The sequence below is a fragment of the Chiloscyllium punctatum genome, chromosome 28 (genome assembly GCF_047496795.1).
Source record: "Chiloscyllium punctatum isolate Juve2018m chromosome 28, sChiPun1.3, whole genome shotgun sequence".
Classification (NCBI taxonomy): Eukaryota; Metazoa; Chordata; class Chondrichthyes; order Orectolobiformes; family Hemiscylliidae; genus Chiloscyllium; species Chiloscyllium punctatum.
In genome coordinates, this window is record NC_092766.1 from 19,609,968 (window position 1) to 19,628,965 (window position 18,998).

At 40.8% G+C, this 18,998-nt stretch overlaps 1 protein-coding gene across 1 annotated transcript in view; it reads left to right on the top strand.

Annotated features, from left to right (window-relative positions):
- Window positions 1–18,998, top strand: part of LOC140454053 (uncharacterized) — a 118,155-nt gene that overhangs the window by 12,529 nt on the left and 86,628 nt on the right. Inside the window, exons 2-9 of the mRNA XM_072549015.1 lie at window positions 2,359–2,433; window positions 2,662–2,711; window positions 7,209–7,353; window positions 7,467–7,543; window positions 7,638–7,802; window positions 13,175–13,319; window positions 13,783–13,859; window positions 13,939–14,100. Of these exons, the coding sequence (XP_072405116.1) occupies window positions 2,678–2,711; window positions 7,209–7,353; window positions 7,467–7,543; window positions 7,638–7,802; window positions 13,175–13,319; window positions 13,783–13,859; window positions 13,939–14,100 (805 nt within the window). The 5' untranslated portion in view covers window positions 2,359–2,433; window positions 2,662–2,677. The remainder of the gene's footprint in view (window positions 1–2,358; window positions 2,434–2,661; window positions 2,712–7,208; window positions 7,354–7,466; window positions 7,544–7,637; window positions 7,803–13,174; window positions 13,320–13,782; window positions 13,860–13,938; window positions 14,101–18,998) is intronic.

Sequence of the window (18,998 nt, forward strand, 5' to 3'; positions counted from 1 at the left end):
AAATGTTATCATTATCTTCAGTGATTTGCATGAGGTAACATTCACAACAGTTTACTGTGAATTCTAAGATCAAATTGTATCAGAAGTGAGATTTCATTGTAGCTCAACCTCAGCTACATCCGTTTGAGTGTACACCTCCAGACTTTGGTCGGTGGGGAGTTAGGTGAGTGGGCAAGAATGTGTTTGTTTGTTTGCATTTGATTTTGCTTTTCACCCCACCTTGTTGTAGCAATTGGTTCTTGCTCATTAAAGGGAGATAAAACACAGAAGTCCTGAAACATTGAGTGAACACACCAATGTGATATATCAGTTAAGTGATTGATAAGTGAGAATTTGTCTTTTTTTACTTTTACTGAATTTACCACTATTGCTTACTATTCTATAGTAAATGATTTATACACGTTTAAAATCTTTGGCTCATTGACTTGTGGACTATTGGCCTCACTGGCTGGGCCATACTTATTTTATATCCCTTGTTGCCCTTGAGTGACAGTGGTGAGCTGACTCCTGCAGTCCATTACATATACATAAATTTATATATTTGTATACTGTTTTCGTCGTGTTTTTTAAATTATCCTTCTGCATATTTTTGCATATATGGTCTGCAGGTTAAGAAACTAACTCGTTCTATCTGTCGTCTTGAAGTAAGGTCCTTTAAATTTAACTAAAAAGAATAATACCAGGCATGAAGGAATTGCGAGAATGGTGCCAGGAATAAAGACTGGGCTTATTCTCCTTGACGCATAGAACATTAAACAGTGAATAATAAATAAATAGTTCTGTGGAAAAGTCACCAGAACCGAAACGTTACCTCTGGTTTGTCTTCCCAGTTGCTGCCAGACCTGCTGAACTTCTTCAGCAATTCCTGTTTTGTTTATGATTATGTCATGCCTTTATTGAGTTGCTCAAAATTTTGAATTTTTTTTCCTACTGTGAAGCCAAATTTGTATCTAATTGGCTACCTCTCCCTGAATCCCATGTGATGTAACTTTACTCACCAGTACTTTATAAAGTCCATGTAGACAATGTCTACCACTCTGCCCACATTAATCATCATGGTTACGTCCTCAAAAAAAAAACTCAATCAAGTTTGAGAAATATGATTTCCTCTGCACAAAACCATGAAGACTCTCTGTAATCTGTCCTTGCTTTCCCAATTGCATGGGAATGTTATCTCTCACAGTCCCCTTCAACAACCTATCCCACACGAACTAAGGGGCAGCAGGGTGATTCAGTGGTTAGCACTGCTGCCTCACAGCACCAGTGTCCCAGGTTTGATTCCAATCTCGGCCAACAGTCTACATGATGTTTGTACATTCTCCCATTGTGTGTGTGGGTTTCCTCTGGGTGCTCCAGTTCCCTCCTAATATCCAAATATGTGCAAGTTAAATGAATTGGCCATGCTAAAATGCACATTGTGTTCAGGGATGTGTACTTTCGGTGCATTAGGCACGGGAAATGTTGAGTAATAGAGTAGAGGACTGGATCTGAGTGGGTTACTCTTTGAAGGGTCGGTGTGCAATTGTTGGACCAAATGGCTGTTTCCACACTGTAGGGATTCTATGATGTTAACATCAAACTTCTAACGTCAACCCTGGCTTTCCTTTGTAGCCTTTTTAAAAAGAAAACTTAACATTAGCCACTGTCTAGTGTTCCTGCATCCATGTCGGTGATACAAACATCTCTGTATTTAACTTGTACAGATTCTGTCCTAGAATTGCTACAGTGTGGAAATAGGTCATTCAGCCCATCGACTCTCCTCCGAATAGCATTCCACCCCGATACACTTTACAACCCTGCATTTCCCATGGCTAATCCACCGAACCTGCACAACGTTTGACTGTAGGAGGAAACCAGAGCACCGAGAGATGGTGAGAATGTGCAAATTCTATTTCCAGGCTCGAGGATGAAGTCGAATCCAGGTCCCTAGTGCTGTGAGGCAGCCGCGCTGACCACTGAGCCTCTGTGCCGTCCAAACTGTTCTCGAGTCAAATGGCTGAAATGCTAGCATTTACGCAACTAGGGCTGCCAGCTGTGAATTATGAGATGTTCTGATATTTAGACTCAAAATGTTCCCAAAAGACTATAACTGAGAGAAAGCAGGTGAACTAAACATGTAACACCAATTCTTTTTCGGATTGTCTGGTAAACAGATTATACAAGCAGTGTTGAAAAAAAATTAGAGGTGTGTGTATTATTTCTACTTTCTCTGATACTGGTGTACAGCATGTACTGTCTCAAAATAGCCCTTAGTATCTGGCCTGATCCAGCATATTAAAATAGTGCTGTCCAGTTAGTCATGAAAGGCCAGGAAGAAGAAAGACAGCAAATCAGTAACATGTGTCACTCTTGCTCAAGGTGGATTTAAATTGTACCAAGAAACAGGAAGGACTGAAGTCAAGAAATTGATGTTCATCAAGGACATCAAGGAGGGTGAGTTCATTATTCATTGGGATCCTAGTTTGAGAGATAGACATCATTGCCTACAGATGTGTCATTGATAGAGATTATCTGATTTTGTCCTGAGAGATGTATGAGTGCTCTCCCATTGTAAATGAATATACTGTTCGAATTGGAATGCATTTTTACTGCTGTCCAACCCCATTATATCTTGAATTTAATTCACTCCGCCTAATAGTTATACTATATTGTCCTTTCTAGGATATCAGCCGGTGTGATGAGAACTTTGCTGCTCTTTCTGGGTTACCTGCGTGAGTAATTTTCATTAGAGACAGCATTGATCTAAGTAGAATGCCTTTACAGGACAACACATGCTTCACAGAGATCTGATTCCATAAATGGCTAATGTAATTGTGGAAAGAATAAAAACAAACTACTGTGCACACTGGAAATCTGAAATGAAAGTAAAATACTGGAGAAAATGATAGGTTTGGTATCGTCTGTGGAAAGAGAAAATGAATGTTTTAAGCCTGCTATGTGCGATTTCTGATATTTGGAAATCCACTTTCTTTCAGCATCTGACTCAATTATCGCTCTCCCATTATATCCTTCTATTTTACTTAATATCTATATTCCATAGTTGTGCACCCAGTCTTCATAATTCATCACAAATGTTAATGGACAGATACTTACCTGGAAATTTAGACAGACATGGATTGATAATATTCAAATATTCCATCATAAATAGAACCAAAATTATTTATTCTTTCTTGGGAAAGGCCATGATTTGTTGCCAGTCACTAATTGACATTAAATTGTATGGCTCATTGGGCAATTTCATAGGGTAAGCAACATTCAACCACAATATTATAACTCACGTGTTAGAACTGAGGAGTTAAAGTGCCTTCTCAAAATGCTTGTGAAAAATGTGCATGTGTTTGTATTTGTAGTCAAAATTTTAGAATCACAGTGTCCGACATCGCAGAAACAGGCCTTTTGGCCAAAACCGGTCCATGCTGACCAAAATGTCCATTTCCCTGCACTTGGCACATAACCTTCTAAGGAAACAGTGAGGTCTGCAGATGCTGAAGATCAGAGTGAAGAGTGTGTTGCTGGAATAGCATAGCAGGTCAGACAGCATCCAAGGAACAGGAAAATCAATGCTTCGAACCATAGCCCTTCATCAGGAAGGGCATTCCTATTCCTGCGCATTCCTGATGAAGGGCTTTGGCTTGAAATGTTGATTTTCCTGCTCCTCGGATGCTGCCTGACCTGCTGTGCTTTTTCCAGCAACACACTCTTAGCCCATATCCTTTTAATCCTTTACTATGCATTTATCTCTCCAAATTCCTTTTAAATGTTTTTCATGTGCCCAATCAATGGCTTCTGCGATCAGGTCATTCAACATGCATACCACCCTCTGCACAAGAAAGTTGCCCCTCAGGTTCACTTTTATTCTTTCCTGTCTAACCTTAAACCAATGCTCTCTGGCCCTCGATTCCTGTATTGAGCAAAAAAAAAAGACCAAGTGCATTCATTCCATCCATCCCTTTCATGGTCGTATATGCTTCCATAAAATCCACCTCCCCACCCCCAAACCCCCACCATCTCCTTCGCTGTCGAGAAAAAAGTCCTAGCTTGTCCAATCTCTTCTTATAACTCAGATCAGCGAGTCCTGGGAACATCCTTGTAAATTTTTGCTGCACTGCTTCCAATGTAGTAGTATTCTTCCTATAGTAAGCCTCACCAACGTCCTGTACAACTGCAATATAGCTTCGCAACCTGTATATGTAATGCTGTGACTAATGAAGGTCAGTGTGCCAAAAGCCTTCTTCATTGTCCTGTCTTCCTGCGACTTCACTTTCAGAAAACTCTGAACCCGAACTCAAAGATCCTTCTGTTTTGCTACATTCTTTAAGGCCCTACAATTCACCATGAAACTCCTACCTTGATTTGACTTTCCAAAATGCAAGACCTCGCTCTTATCTATATTAAACTCCATTTTGCCACTTCTCAGTGCACTTCCTCAGCTGATCAAGGTCCTGTTGAAATTTCTGGTAACCTTGCTCACCGTCTACGATACTGCCTCTTTTAGCATCATGTACAAACCTATTAATCATATCTTGCTTTTTACATTCTCATCCAAATCATGGATACAGATAACAACCAGTGGGTGGCACGGTGGCACAGTGGTTAGCACTGCTACTTCAGAGCGCCAGAGACACGGGTTCAATTCCCACCTCAGGCGACTGACTGTGTGGAGTTTTCACATTCACCCTGTGTATGGTTTCCATCGGGTGCTCCGGTTTCCTCCCACAGTCCAAAAATGTGCAGGTTAGGTGAATTGGCCATGCTAAATTGCCCATAGTATTAGGTGAAGGGGTAAACGTAGGGCAAACGTCTGGATGGGTTGCACTTCAGAGGGTCGGTGTGGACTTGTTGGGCCGAAGGGCCTGTTTCCACACTATAAGTAATCTAATCTAAAAGATAGTAATGAGCCCAGCACCAACCCCTGAGGCAACCCACTAGTTGCTGGCCAGCGGTCTGACAAGCATCCTTCCACTATTACTCTCTGCTTCCTACCATTAAGCCAATTGTGTATTAAATCCTGGGATTCCATTCAGTCTAAATGTCCAGAACGTACTATGACAAAGACCTTATCAAAGGCCAAACTGAAATCCTTATAGACCACATCTACCATCTGCCGTCATCAACCTTCCTGGTCACTTAATCAAAGAACTCCAACACATTTATGAGGCATGATCTCCCACTCACAAAGCTATGCTGACTACTCCTAATCAAACCCTGTCACCCCAAATCCCTATGATCGCCATTAAATATATCAGCTTTGAATGTCAGATTAGTTTAATTCTTGAATTCCCAGAATATTGACCTTGTATTCTGAATCAAAAAGCAGCTGGTACTACTGCTGTGCCATCAAGCACTTGCAAGCTTAAAAACTTGCAATAATTAACTACCTTTAACAGATGTTTATTTCTATTTAAATTTCACTCGGAGATGAAGTCCATAAAGTCAAAGACAAAAGCAGCACCTTGGAATCACAAGAGTACGAGACAAAGCAGCAAACATGTGACATTCGGCCCATCGAATCTGCTTCAATATCATGTCTGGCCTGATAATGAGCAAATCCACTTTCCTACCTTCTACGCATAACCGTTCATTCTCTAAAAATATGACTACCTCAATCTTGATTGTAGAAAATGCTCGATAAAGACAGCAGGTCTGGCAGCATGTAACATTTTGAATGTGATATAGCTCTTTATCAGGAACTGCCTCGAATTTCTGTAGAAATTATATTGGACGCAACATGTCAACTCTGTTTTTGCCCACTAAGATGCTGCCAGACATGATGAGTTTTCCTGGGATTTTCTGCGTTTTTTTTTCGATTTCTAACATGCGCAGTATTTTGCTTCTGTCAGCATTAACTGTACTCAACAAGCTAGCCTCTGTAATCCTCTGCATCAAGGAATTCCGAAGAGTCACTACACTATGTAAAAAAACAAAATTGTATTTGTTTTTCTTAAATAGGCCACCTGCTAACTATGCAATTATGTCCTCTGGTCCTCGAGTCTCCTGGAATGTGAAATAATCTAGAAGCAGGTCTAGACAATGCATCAACTTGAGCCTGTTCCACCATTTGATGTGATCATGACTGATCTCAGCTTAGCATCAACTCCACTTTCCTGTCTACTGTCTATATCTCGTGAAATCATTGCTCATTAAAAATGAGTCTCCTCCGCCCTAAATCTATTCACCGTCCCAATGTCCACCACACTCTGTGGTGGTGAATTCCAAAGATTCACAACCCTTTAAGAGAAGTAAGTTCTCCTCATCTCTCTTTACAATATGCTAATCCTCGTCCTAAAACCATGATCTCCTTCGCAGTGGGAATCATTTGCTCCATGTCTACTTTTTCAGTCCCCTTTACTATCTTCTATACTTCAATTGTATCTGTTCTCAGCATTCTAAGCAGTATATAGTATAAGCCTAAACTGCTAAATCTCTGTGAAAAAACTAATCCTTCACCTCTGGACTCAATGCAATAAAGCTCCTCTGAGCTGCCTCCAATATAATTACATTTCTCCTTAAGTAAGAGTAACTAATTCTCCATGTCTCATTAATTGCACTAATCCTTTGTATAATTATAACATTACCTCACGACTTTTATTCTCTGCTCATTTACCAATAAACGCCAAAATTCCACCTGCCTGCCTTATTACCTGCATATTAGTTTTCTGTGACATATGCACCCTCTGCACCAAATCACTCTGAAATTTCCCTCCATTCGTTGTCTTGCTATTCCTCTGGCCAAAATGCGTAACCTCACACTTATCCACATCAAACTTTGTCTGCAAATGTTAGGCGAAAGTGAGGACTGCAGATGCTGGCGGTCAGAGTCGAGAGGATGGAAAAACACAGCAGATCAGGCAACATCTGAGAAGCAAGAGAATTGACGTTTCGGGCATAAGCCCTTCATTAGGCATGAGGCTCGTGGGCTAGGTAAGTGGGAGGCGGTTGAGGCTGAGGGTATGGTAGTAGGGAATGTGATCGGTAGATGAAGGTGCGGGTGGAAATTATAGGTCGGAGAGGAAGGTGGAGCAAATGGGTGGGGAAGAAGATGGACCGATGGGACCAGTCAAAAGTTAGGTCCATTCAACGAAACTATTTGTAAATTTCTATTTTCTTTATTGTAACTTAGTTTCCCACCTATTTTAGTGTCATCTGAGAAATTGCCTGAAGTACTTTCTATCCTCAATATTACTTTATTAAAGCTAAACATCTTTTAGTTGCAGACTCAGCACTCACTGACCCCTGTGTGAATAACACAGTCTTGAATCAGCCCTGGAGGAGTATTGATTGCACTGAGACTGAGTGCGCTGCCCAGTTGATGTGTGACAACTTTCTAAGCGCCGGATGGTATAAATTTCAAAGGTAAGGTAAAGTAACGAATTTGATACCAGGAGTTATGGGCAACAGTTTCTACTGGGCAAAAGTTTGTCACAGTGACTAAATCTCAGGAGTTGGCTTTCTACTTGTCATTCCAGTTCCGGTGGACGGAGAATTCCAGACACTGTCGTCACAGGGAGGCAATGCTCCACACGTGCCACAGGCTGGCTACAAGGTACGATCAGATTTTATCAGACCAGAATTTTATTCACTGGCCTGCGTGGTTCGCATTAATTAAATGCTTAATCATTTCTAAACGACATTTTTAGGCTCACATCCAAACGTTGAAGAGGGAGAAGTAACGAGAAAAGTTTGTTTTAACTTGCATGGAAATCGGTGCTACTGGAATCGAGAGATAAAGATCAAGAACTGTTCCAATTACTTTGTTTATCATTTACAGCCAACTCCTAGCTGCCACGCTGCTTATTGCACAGGTATGATATTTTTGTTCTGAAACATTCCCAATTCAGAATATTAGGCACTATCCTTCTGTTTGTTTGTCACACAAGAGAGATACGACATGAAAACAGGCAGTAAAGGTTTCATTCAAATCAAATGGACATGGAGGCAGTGCCTTTTGTTACCAGGATGTCTGGAAAACCCCTGGGGAGAAGGGTCTCAAGGAACTATGACTTAGTGAAGGAAAAGCTGAACACAGGAATGGGAATGAACCATTCACCACCTTGAGCATTTGCTGCCATTCAATGAGATTATGGCCCTTCTGTGGCACCACTCCATATATGTGCCCTTGGCCTATATCCATTAATACCATTTTGCTTAACAAAACAAATCTATCTCAGATTTAAAATTAGCAGCTGATCTAATATCCATTGCCATTTGTGGCAAAGGTTCTAAAAATATCCTGCCATTTGTGCAGAAGCGCTTCCTAACATATCTCCTGAATGACCTGACCATAATTCTCATATGCAACTAAATCTCGAATCCCCAACCTGTGGCAAACCATATCTTTCCTAGCTTTCCCGTTAATACGTCGAAGACTTTAATCAGACCACCACTTAACCTCATAAATTCTGGAGAAAGCAGTTCTAATTTGTATAATCTGTCCTCATAGCTTAACTTGTGAAGCCCAGGCTTACATTCTTGCAAGCCTATATTTTCCTTCTACCAAGGCCATTACATCCTTCCTAAGATATGATGACCACTACTGCTCTCAGTACTCCAGGTGGGGTCGAACCAGGGCTTTTTGTAGCTGCAGCATAACTTCTGAAACTGTACATTACACTCTTCCAGCATCCCATCCGCTTTCTTGGTTGTTTTCTGTATGTGTTGATGACAATTGAAAAATCTGTGCACCTAAGTCTCTTTGGATATCTGGTGTGTTTAACTTCACACCATTAGACAGTACCCTAATCTATCCTTTCTCAGTCCAAACTGCAAAACCTCACACTCTAAGAGCAGAAGGCTGAAATATCCCTTTATACCATGCGTCATTCTGTGCCAATAAGTCATATTTGAGGGCTAAGTTATGTTTCGTTAGTTCTCTCAAGTTCAGAACTTCTTGCCCATACCCAATTTCCAAATGGACAGTTCAATGTCAACCACGTTACTGAGGATCTGCCATCACATGTAGGCCATGCCAAGTAAGGATGTCCTGCAGAAACTCAAGGGGGCCCCTGAATCATAGAAGGACAAGGGAATAGGATACACGGAAACACCATGAGGTATTTAAAGTTATGAGGGGCATAGACAGGGAATATGGACCCCTTGGAGGAGAGATCAAACACTGGGGGTTTAGATTTAAGGTAAGCTGCCAGAGGCTTCAAGGAGAAATGAGGAAAGGATCTTTTCACTCTGGCGATAGTGGGAATCGGGAATTCACTCCCACGTTATAAGGGTGGTAAGGCAGAAACCCTCATAATATTTAAGAAATATTCAGCTGTGCACTTGCAATACCAAGAGCAACAAGACTATGGGCCAAGTGCTGGAAAATTGGATTCTAACAGAGCATAGAAACATAAGAAAAAGGAGCAGGGATGGACCATTTAATATGGTGGTTGCTGACTATTCAACTCAGTAACCTGTTCCCACCTTCTTCCTGAAAACATTCAAAGCTTTGACCTCAACTAATTTCTGTGGCAGAGACTTTCACAAGTTCAACACTAACTGGTTCAGTTGCTTTTTTATAACTGGTGCAAACTCGATGGACTGAATGGCTATTTTTTCTATGGTGGAGATCTCTCTGACTTTTGAGAGCAGATTTCCTTCGCTGTAGGACATGAGTGAAACAGAAATTTCAATATCTGCCAAATGAATTCAAGCCGATGTCTCCATTAGTCTGGAGCTGCAGAGTTCTGGCATTTTGGCTGTTTCAAAGAACAAAGAACAAAGAAAATTACAGCACAGTAACAGGCCCTTCGGTCCTCCAAACATGCGTTCATCCAGACCCTCTATCTAAACCTGTTGCCTATTTTCTATGTATGTGTTTTCCTTTGCTTCCTGACCATTCAAATATCTGACTAGATAATCTTAAAGAATGCAATCTTACCCATCTATACCACCACTGCTGGCAACATGTTCTAGGCACCCACCACGCTCCGTGTAAAGAACTTTTAAAGTATATCTCGCCTAAACTTTTCCCCTCTCACTTTGAACTTGTGACACCAAGTTATTGAGTCCCCAACTCTGGGGAGAAAAGAAAATCTTCTTGCTACCCACCATCTCTATAACGATTTTATAAACTTCACTCAGGTTTCGCCTAGCCCACAACCTTCATCTTTTAAATGAAAATAATCCTAACCTACTCAAACTCTCGACATAGCTAGCGCCCTCCATACCAGGCAACATCCTGGTGAAACTCCTCTGCCCCCTCTCCAAAGCTTCTACATCCTTTTGGTAATGTGCCGACTAGAATTCTTGCTCTCCTAATTCCTTAACAAATTCCTCTTCATCTAAGCCATGAACACAATGGCAATGCCAGCCTCTAATAAGAAAGTTAAAGTCACCTACCATTTGCTTCTCAATTTTTTCGCTGAGTATTGGGGAGTCTATAATGCAATCCCAAAAGGTGATCATCTCTTTCTTATTTCTCAGTTCCTGCATGTAGTGGACTGAATGTACTCCCCAGTATTTCCTCCCTAACTACAACTGTAACGTTATCCCTGACCAAAACTGCCACTCGCCCCAACTTCATTCCACGCCCCACCCCCCATTCCCCATCCCCCATCCCTCCTATAGCATCCAGAAACTGCAACTTTAAGCTGCTAGTCCTGTCCATCTCTCAACCACGTTTCTGTAATTGTTATGATATCCCAATCCCAACCATGTTTTGATTTCATCTACCTTACCAGTCAGGCCTTTTGCTTTGAAATAAATGCAATTAAATTCATCAGTCCTACCGCATTCTCTGATTTGCTCCTGCCTGTCCTGAATTGTTGGTTTTCTCAACTGCAAAAGCCTCTGTGGGTTCTCACTCCCCAACTTCACTTATTTAAATCCTCCCAAGTAGCTCTAGCAAATCACCCTGCCAGTGTATTAGTCTCCTACAATTCATGTGCAACCCATCATTCTTACCCAGGTCACTCTTATCCCAGCAGAGATCGAGTGATACAAAAATGTGAACACTTCTCCAATGCACGAGCTCCTCAACCATTCATTTATCTCTCCTTTCCTTTCATTCTTACTCTGTCTGGCACATGGCATGGGAGTAATCCAGCTACTACTACCCAATGACCTATTTCTTAACCTTCTGCATAATTTCCTATATTCTCTCCTCAGAACATCATCCTTTTCTCTTCCCATGTGTTTGGTACCAACATGTACAATGACATCCTGCTGGTTACTCTCCTCTTGTGGAATATCCTGCAAGACATCCTTTACATTGGCACCAGGGAGGCTACGCACCATTTTGGTGCCTCAAATCGTCCTATCTGTGCTTCTAACCAGAGAGAGTCCAATGACAACTGATTACTTGGAGCCTGACGTACCCTCGTTGCCGTAGAGCCAGGCTTGGTACCAGAAACCTGGTTGTAATGCTATATTCCTGACCGTGCGTCCCTCCCCCCCCCCCCCTCCCCACCCAACCCACATTGTCCAACACAGCATGCTTCTTTGAGATTGGGATTACCACAGGAGACTCCTGCATTGCCTGCCTACCCTTCCTATCTTTTTCAGAGGTAACCCAGCTACCAGACTATACCTTCCTGAAATTGTCTCCATCCCTGGCTCCTGTAAATTCCTCATTTCCTCTAACTGTTGCTCCAACCGATAAGATTTGCAATCAAACACATAATACATAATTATCAGGAAGAGTGATAACATCCCAAATCTCCAACAGAAAGAGCATATAACTCTACTCAACATCATCTAATCACTTGAACAATCTACAGTTCCAGAAAATAGCACAGTCTTACTGTTCTAAACACACTGCTCCACCGTAACTTAGTACCTGTGTTTTATATTAAGAAGACTTAATCGAGAGACAGATCTCGGTAACACATACACGAGGAAAGGTTCTTACTATTATGGATTTATAAAAGAAAAGTCTATGTTTTATAAGACGTTAAAAAAAACAACACTTACCTGATTCCCAGTTCTGAGAAGTTCCGATAAGGCATTCTCCCCAATGTCAGCTGTGCATTTCACTATTTTTGTTTTTCTTAGATCTGATTTCCACAGATGTTCGTGACTCACAGTCAGCTGTGTAAGTTCACTACTGGGATTTTTTTTATGAAATCGGTGTGAGAAACAGTTCAAACGTTTCGAATCTTGTATGACTACGTCTAAAGAACTTTCAGACCAGCACATAAATATGCAAGGAATGGTGGGATATGGACCAAGCACAGGCAGTCGGGATTAGGTTAATTTGGCGTCATGTTCGGCGAAACATTGTGGACCAAATGGCCTGTTTCCTCTGTTGTACAGTTGTGTGTTTCATAGAGAAGTGAACCAAACACTCTTGGCTGACAATCCCCGATAGTTTTATAGTCACCTTTAGATATTCAATTCCAGGTTTTTATTTAATTCAAATCCATCAGGCTAGTATTCGACCCCGGTTCACAGAACATACGTATGTACTTACATAGTTTAGTTTGAGAAGAGGGTAGAATAAAAGGTCGCCACAACATCGAGGACAAAGAGTCTGTACTGTCGTTACTGTTCTATGCTGTATGTATTACCTGGACATCCAGGTTACTAGCTCAGTGATCTTACCACCAGACCACCACATCCCCCAATCAAAAGTCGAAAGATGGAATTGTAACAAAAACAGCCATTTCTGGGGGAAACCTCAGCAGGTCTCGCAGCATCTATGGAAAGAAAGCAGAATTAATGTTTCAGGACCAGCGACCCTTCTTCAGAACTCAATTTTGCAAAGCTGGGTGAAACTGGACTTGGAATTTATGTGGGACGAGCCTGAGCCAGAGGGAGTCGCTGAGAAATTTGCCAAGGCTGTGGAAGTGAGTTTTGGCGAATACCTTGTCAAACGCCAGGAGCGACAACTACAGTGACTATGGTGAACAAGATTAAAGATTAGAACGGTGATCGTGTCAAAGAGAGGAGCAAAACTTCAACAAGTGCATATCTGGAAGATATTGGCAGTGAGTTAAACGCTAAAGACAAAGAACTGCAGATTCTGGAAATCACAAACTAAAACAGTTGTGAAGAGGTAACTTTCTGTTGTTTGAAAAGTAAGCCATAATGCACACGACTGTCTGTGTGGATTATACAGGGAGTAATCATTCAATATTTTTTATGAACTGAGTGGCTGGCGAAACTGAACTATTGGCATAAGTTGTTAAGTAACATGGGGTGCACTTTATCTTAAAGTAAACACGTTTTTGTTCCTCAGTTACAGATTTAATACAAAGTGACCCCTGCGAAGATCACATTGTCCTGGATCAACCCTGGAGGAGTACAAGTTGTAGAGAATTGAAATGCTCCAGGATGCTAATGTGTGATACCTACACTAATTATGGATGGTACAGATTTAAGAGGTAATTAGAAGTTCAATTTTAGATGCATTATTAAATAAACAGGCGATTTTTTCCGTTATTTTTTCCCCACAGGGTATTCCACAATGTCAAAACCTGTTGCCCATCCAAAATTGTCATTATGAAGCAGTCTTTTTGAAGTGGTGTAGTCATTTTCTGCTCCTCTGGCACCTGCTGGTCATATCAAAGAGCAACTAAGAACCCATCATATCACTTGGTGCCTGGCATCACAAACCAGTTAATTTTAGAGTCCTTCGTTGATATTGCTTACCACGAGCTGCTGTGGTGTTTGCCAAACCCTGTCCTCCAAGCATTTGCATAGATCTTCACATTAGTAGCCCAGTGGGATAACTTCCTACCTTTCCTCCGCCGTATTGTTATGATTATTGCACCATACAGCCTGCCAGTTGGTCTGTCGCTTAATACATACTATGCCTCAAGAGTTTGACTCTAATCTCTGTTTCAGTTCTGGCGGATGGAAAATGTCAGAGTCAGTAGTTCCAACACATCGCTGCTCCGCTTATTCCAGTGCCTGGATACAAGGTATGTTTGAATGTTGTAACATCAGGTTCGCACTTTTCACATTGTTTACAACCTTCACTATTTATAAATCTACTTTCAGGTTCTCATCCGGACAGAGTTGAGGGGGAAGTGACAAGAACAGTTTGTATTAACTGGAATGGAAACCCCTGCTATTGGGTGCATGAGATAAAGGTCAAAAACTGTGCCAGTTTCTTCGTTTATGAATTGAAGTCATTGTTCTACTGCGCAGCTTATTGCACAGGTAGATTACATGTTTGGAATTGCCTACAAAGTTGACACTAAATACTCTTTATCTCTGACAGTATTAAAAATGAAGTCTTTCATCTTTTTGAATCGAAATGCTGACACAAATAAGAAATACTTAAAACAAATTGAACTATTTACTGAAACTAAAGGGTATTGAGGCTCTGTGTTTTGATTATGGGAAGCCAAAAGACGAATCTAGTCAAATAAGAATAAGACTAATGGATTGCAAAGTTAATACTTTCAGAATTTAAGAATTAAAATGGAAATATCAATAATGAATAGCTGTTAGTTTTTTTTAGGCATCCTATTATTACAGGTAAATGCTCCAGATCTTGAAAGTTTTAATAATGGAAGTCTGTTTTTACGATTGATAAGTAATAATGGGTTTCTGGGACTGACTTACACCCAGGTTGCTAATAATGCAATACTTTTTGTTCTTAGACAATGGCAATTCTGAAAATGTGTACAAATTTTTGAGCATTGCAACCGTTGGCAATTCTTTTGAGAATAGATTGAAAAACTGAAACCAAGAAATCAAAAACAAATTGTGATAATGCACTGGTAACAGCAATTAATGCTTACACCAAATTCAACATGGAGAATCTTACTGAAAATTTTCTTTAAAAATCCTTTTATTTCTTATTGTAATTTAAGCAAGTCTGCTGATGGCATCAAAACTGGTGGTGTAGTGGACTGTGAAGAAGGTTATCTCAGTGTCCAATAGGACCTTGTTTGGATGTGTTAAGGAGTGGCAAATGGAGTTTACTTTCGATAAATGTGAAGTGATGCATTTTGATAAGCTAATTCAGGGCGGAACATGTACAATTAATGGTGGGTCCTGCGGAGTTTCACTGAATAAAGAGACTTTGGTCTGCAGATTGTTAGTTCCTAGAACATTGAGTCACAGGTAGACATGTAGTGAGAAAGGTCTTTCATATGCTTGCCTTTATTAGACAGTGCATTAAGTATCAGAGTTGGGATGTCATATTGCATCTGTACAGAACATTCCTCAAGCCTCTTCTGGAATATTGCGCTCAATTCTGCTCCCCCTGCCAAGGAAAAATGTTGTTAAACGTGAAAGAGTGTAGAAATAAAATTACAAAAATGTTGCTAGGGTTATCGGGTTTGAACTATAGGAAGAGGCTGAATAAGCTGTGGCGATTTTCCCTGGTGTGTGGAGGCTGAAGGGAGACCTTAAGAGGTTTATAAAATCATGAGGGGCATGAATAGTTTGAATTGCCAAGGTCTTCTTTCCCCAGGGTAGGGAAGTCCAAATGTAAAGGGCAGAGGTTTAAAGTGAGAAGAGAAGGATTTAAAAGGGACCTGAGGGGCAATGTTTGCACATGCTGTAGAACTCAATGACTGTCTGAGTGAAAACATCTCGTCCAGGACTATGGCAGGAAAATTTGCTTTCTATGATTGCTGGAGGTTGATTTCTTGGGCAAAAGACGCTCAAACTGAGAATTCTTAACAGAAAATCTTGTTCAGCCTTGTCCAGGTAATACGTTTCTAGCAGTCACTTAGGCCCAGCCTAGGCACACTATCCCGAGTCTTTGATACATGATAAAAATCCAATATGATCGACGATAGTCCTTCAGAGTCACAGTGTAGAAATAAGTGAGAAACATGTCAAAGTACAAGATAAAGGGGGAGACAGTGGAGAACAAGAAGGAGAAGGAAATTAAGCTGGTGAGACAGTAACGAAATAGATAACCACAGTGAATGGGAGCTGGAGTAGTCAGGAGAAGGAGGTAGTTTTTTTTTCCTTTGCATCGCTAGCTGGGCCAGCATTTATTCCCAACCCTAATTGCCCAGAAGAAGGTTAAGAATCACCCTCAGTGCTTTGGGTACGGGTCACATGAAGGCCAGAATAGGGAAGATGATAGGTTTCCATCCCTAAAGTACATGAGCAAAACAGATGTAATATTCTGACAATCAGTCTACCATGCCAGGGTTTGAACCTGCGTACCCATCATTAGGTGAGCTTCTGAAGTAATAGTGTGCCAAGAACGCCACAAGGCTATTGCCTCCTCATAGACACGGTATTGGTAAGTGAATGATATGGAGTGAGCAGTGAACACTATGGAGACATGTGGAGGACTGAGGAAGATGTAATTAACGAAACAGCATGATAGTTCAATATTTATACTAGGATGTCCACAAAGTGTGGGCCTGGATTAGGCATAGACTCATAGAGATGTATAGCAATGAAACAGAGCATTTCGTCCAACTTGTCCATGCTGACCAGATATTCTAAGTTAATATATTCTCATTTGCCAGCACTGGCCCATATCCCTCTAATCCCTTCCTATTCATATACCCATCCTTTTGAATGTTGTAATTGTACCAACCTCCACCACTTCCTCTGCCAGCTCATTCCATACACACACCGCCCTCTGTGTGAAAACGTTGCCACTTAGGTCCCTGTTTTTTTACCCCTGTCACCTTAAACCTATGTCCACTAGTTCTGGACTCCCCTAGCCCAGAAAAACCACTTAATCTGTTTACCTGGTCATGATTTTATGAATCTCCATATGGTTACCCCTCAGCCTCCGATGCTCCAGGGAAAATAGCCCCAGCCTATTCAGCCTCCCCTTACAGCTCATTCCTCCAGCCCTGGCAACATCCTTCTAAATTTTTTCTGACCCTTTCAAGTTTCATAACATCCTTCCAAAAGGACAGAGACCAGAATTGCGCACAATATTCCAAAAATGACCTGTACAGTCGCAACATGACCTTCCAACTCCTATACTTAATGCACTGATCAATAAAAACAAGAGTATCAAACGCCTTCTTCAGTATTCTATCGACCTGGGACTCCACTTTCAAGGAACTATGAACCTGCACTGCAAGGTGTCTGTGTTCAGCAACGCTCTCCAGGACATTACCATTAAGTGTATAGGTCCTGCACTGATTTGCTTTTCTAAAATGCAGCGTGTTACATTTACCAGTCATCAAAATGTTATCATGTGGGCACTGAGGGGAGGGGATGCAGTGTATCATGGTGACTTAATAGTCTGGTTGAAAGTTCTGGGATAGAATGATGCGGTGCACATTATTCATGGACGGATCTGAACAGCATGTGATATAATGTTGTACTGGACCATTCCCTGAAATCTCTTGCCAAACAAAGAATGTGCTGAACTGACCCTTATGCTGTACTTTTGCATGTTAACTTATTTTGATTGTGATTCCAGAGGCTTAATACGATAATAGTTTAAGATGGGATTGCATGTTTGAAGGCAATTTGGACAGGATGACTTAGTAAGAGTGAGATGACTGAGGAAAGTGGGATGGTGTGTTTTACGACATGGGGTATACCCTCTGCTAATTTAAACCCAACATACAGAGAAGCTCACCCCACGTCACAATCTGTTAAATTCCAAGAGACAAAGGTCACTATTTAAAGTAAAAATTAACAAATTTATTCTTTAAGTCCACAAGAGAACATTAAGCAACAATTTACAACTCCTTCCTCTTAAACTTATCTTTTATTTCCCACTTTACAATACTGGTCCAATAAAAACCCCGATAAAGACTTACAAAAAAAAAAGCAAATTTCAAAACCTGTCGAATCTTCTCTTTGTATCTTCCTCTTCAGTATTCTGCTTCACAGATCTTTCATGTGAGCAGGTAGCTTTCAGAGAGCTCGCAGTCTATATTTGTTGGTTTTCCTGGGATTTCTCCCCTTAACTGTTCAAAATATCTGGTTTCATACCCCAAAACATCAGATAATTTCATTAGTTTGATGTCATCCCAAACAGTGAAATTCAAATTTTGGTTTCTTGGGCATAATTTAAATTGATTGCCCGAATTTGAATTTGTTTTTGTTCCATGGTGACACAACTCTAGCTATTTGTTTCGACGTTTTTATCTTGTTTAGGATACTCTTGTGCTTTCAGTCAGTCCTTGCTAGTTTCCTCTCTCTCTTAAACGTACAGTACACCTCTACACTTTCGTAACAAGTGACTGATGGCATTTGTATGTATTGGTAACAATGAATTGTACGTAATGACTGAAAAGATACCCAAGTATCGATGGAGGCAAGAGCGATGTCGTGTAAAATGAAATGATAGCGCCATCTAGAGACTAGTTAGTAAAGTGCAAAAACGATGGGGAGTTATTTGTATATATTTGATCAGATACGATTTGGCCAGAGTGAAGCAAGAGCAATCCCTCTCTCAACAGTGAATGTGTTCAAAACGGAAATATGGAGAGCGCAGGACCAACATGATCTGACAAATAAAACAAAAATTGGGACTAGCAAATCCTGTGACCCCTGGATACCAGGGAAATACTGCATTAGATTAAGAGAAAAAGAAGGATTATAACAGATATCAAAAGTTCAAAACAACGTGAGCCCGAAAAACGTTTAGAATGTGCAAGAGCGAACTTAAAAGAGTAAGAGTTATTTTAACAAGTGCATTCTTAAGGACAAAAGGGAAGGATTAGAGCCCATTAAGGACCACAGTGGTAATTTGTATCTGAAGCCAAAGGCAGGGTTCTGAATGAGCACTTTGTGTCAGTGTTCTTGAGTGAAAGGGACACTGTAAATATCGAAATCAGGGAGAAGATCTGTGACACAATCAAACAAATTAGCAATTCCTTTTAAGAGATTCTCAGTGTTTTGGCTGGCTTAAAAGTAGAGAAATCTTCGGACCAGTTAAAACGTAAATGGTTGAATGTGGCAAGGCTGGAAATAGCAGGGCTGCTTGCAAAAATGTTCAGTTCATCTCTGTACACAATTCCTCGCTTATGCTCCAGTGAAAAAGATCTCAGCCTATACAGCCTCTCCTTCTAAGCCATTTTTCCAAATTAGACTCCATCTGCCGCTCTTCAGCCCATTGACCCATTTGATCAAGAGCTCTTTGTAATGTGAGATAATCTTCTTTA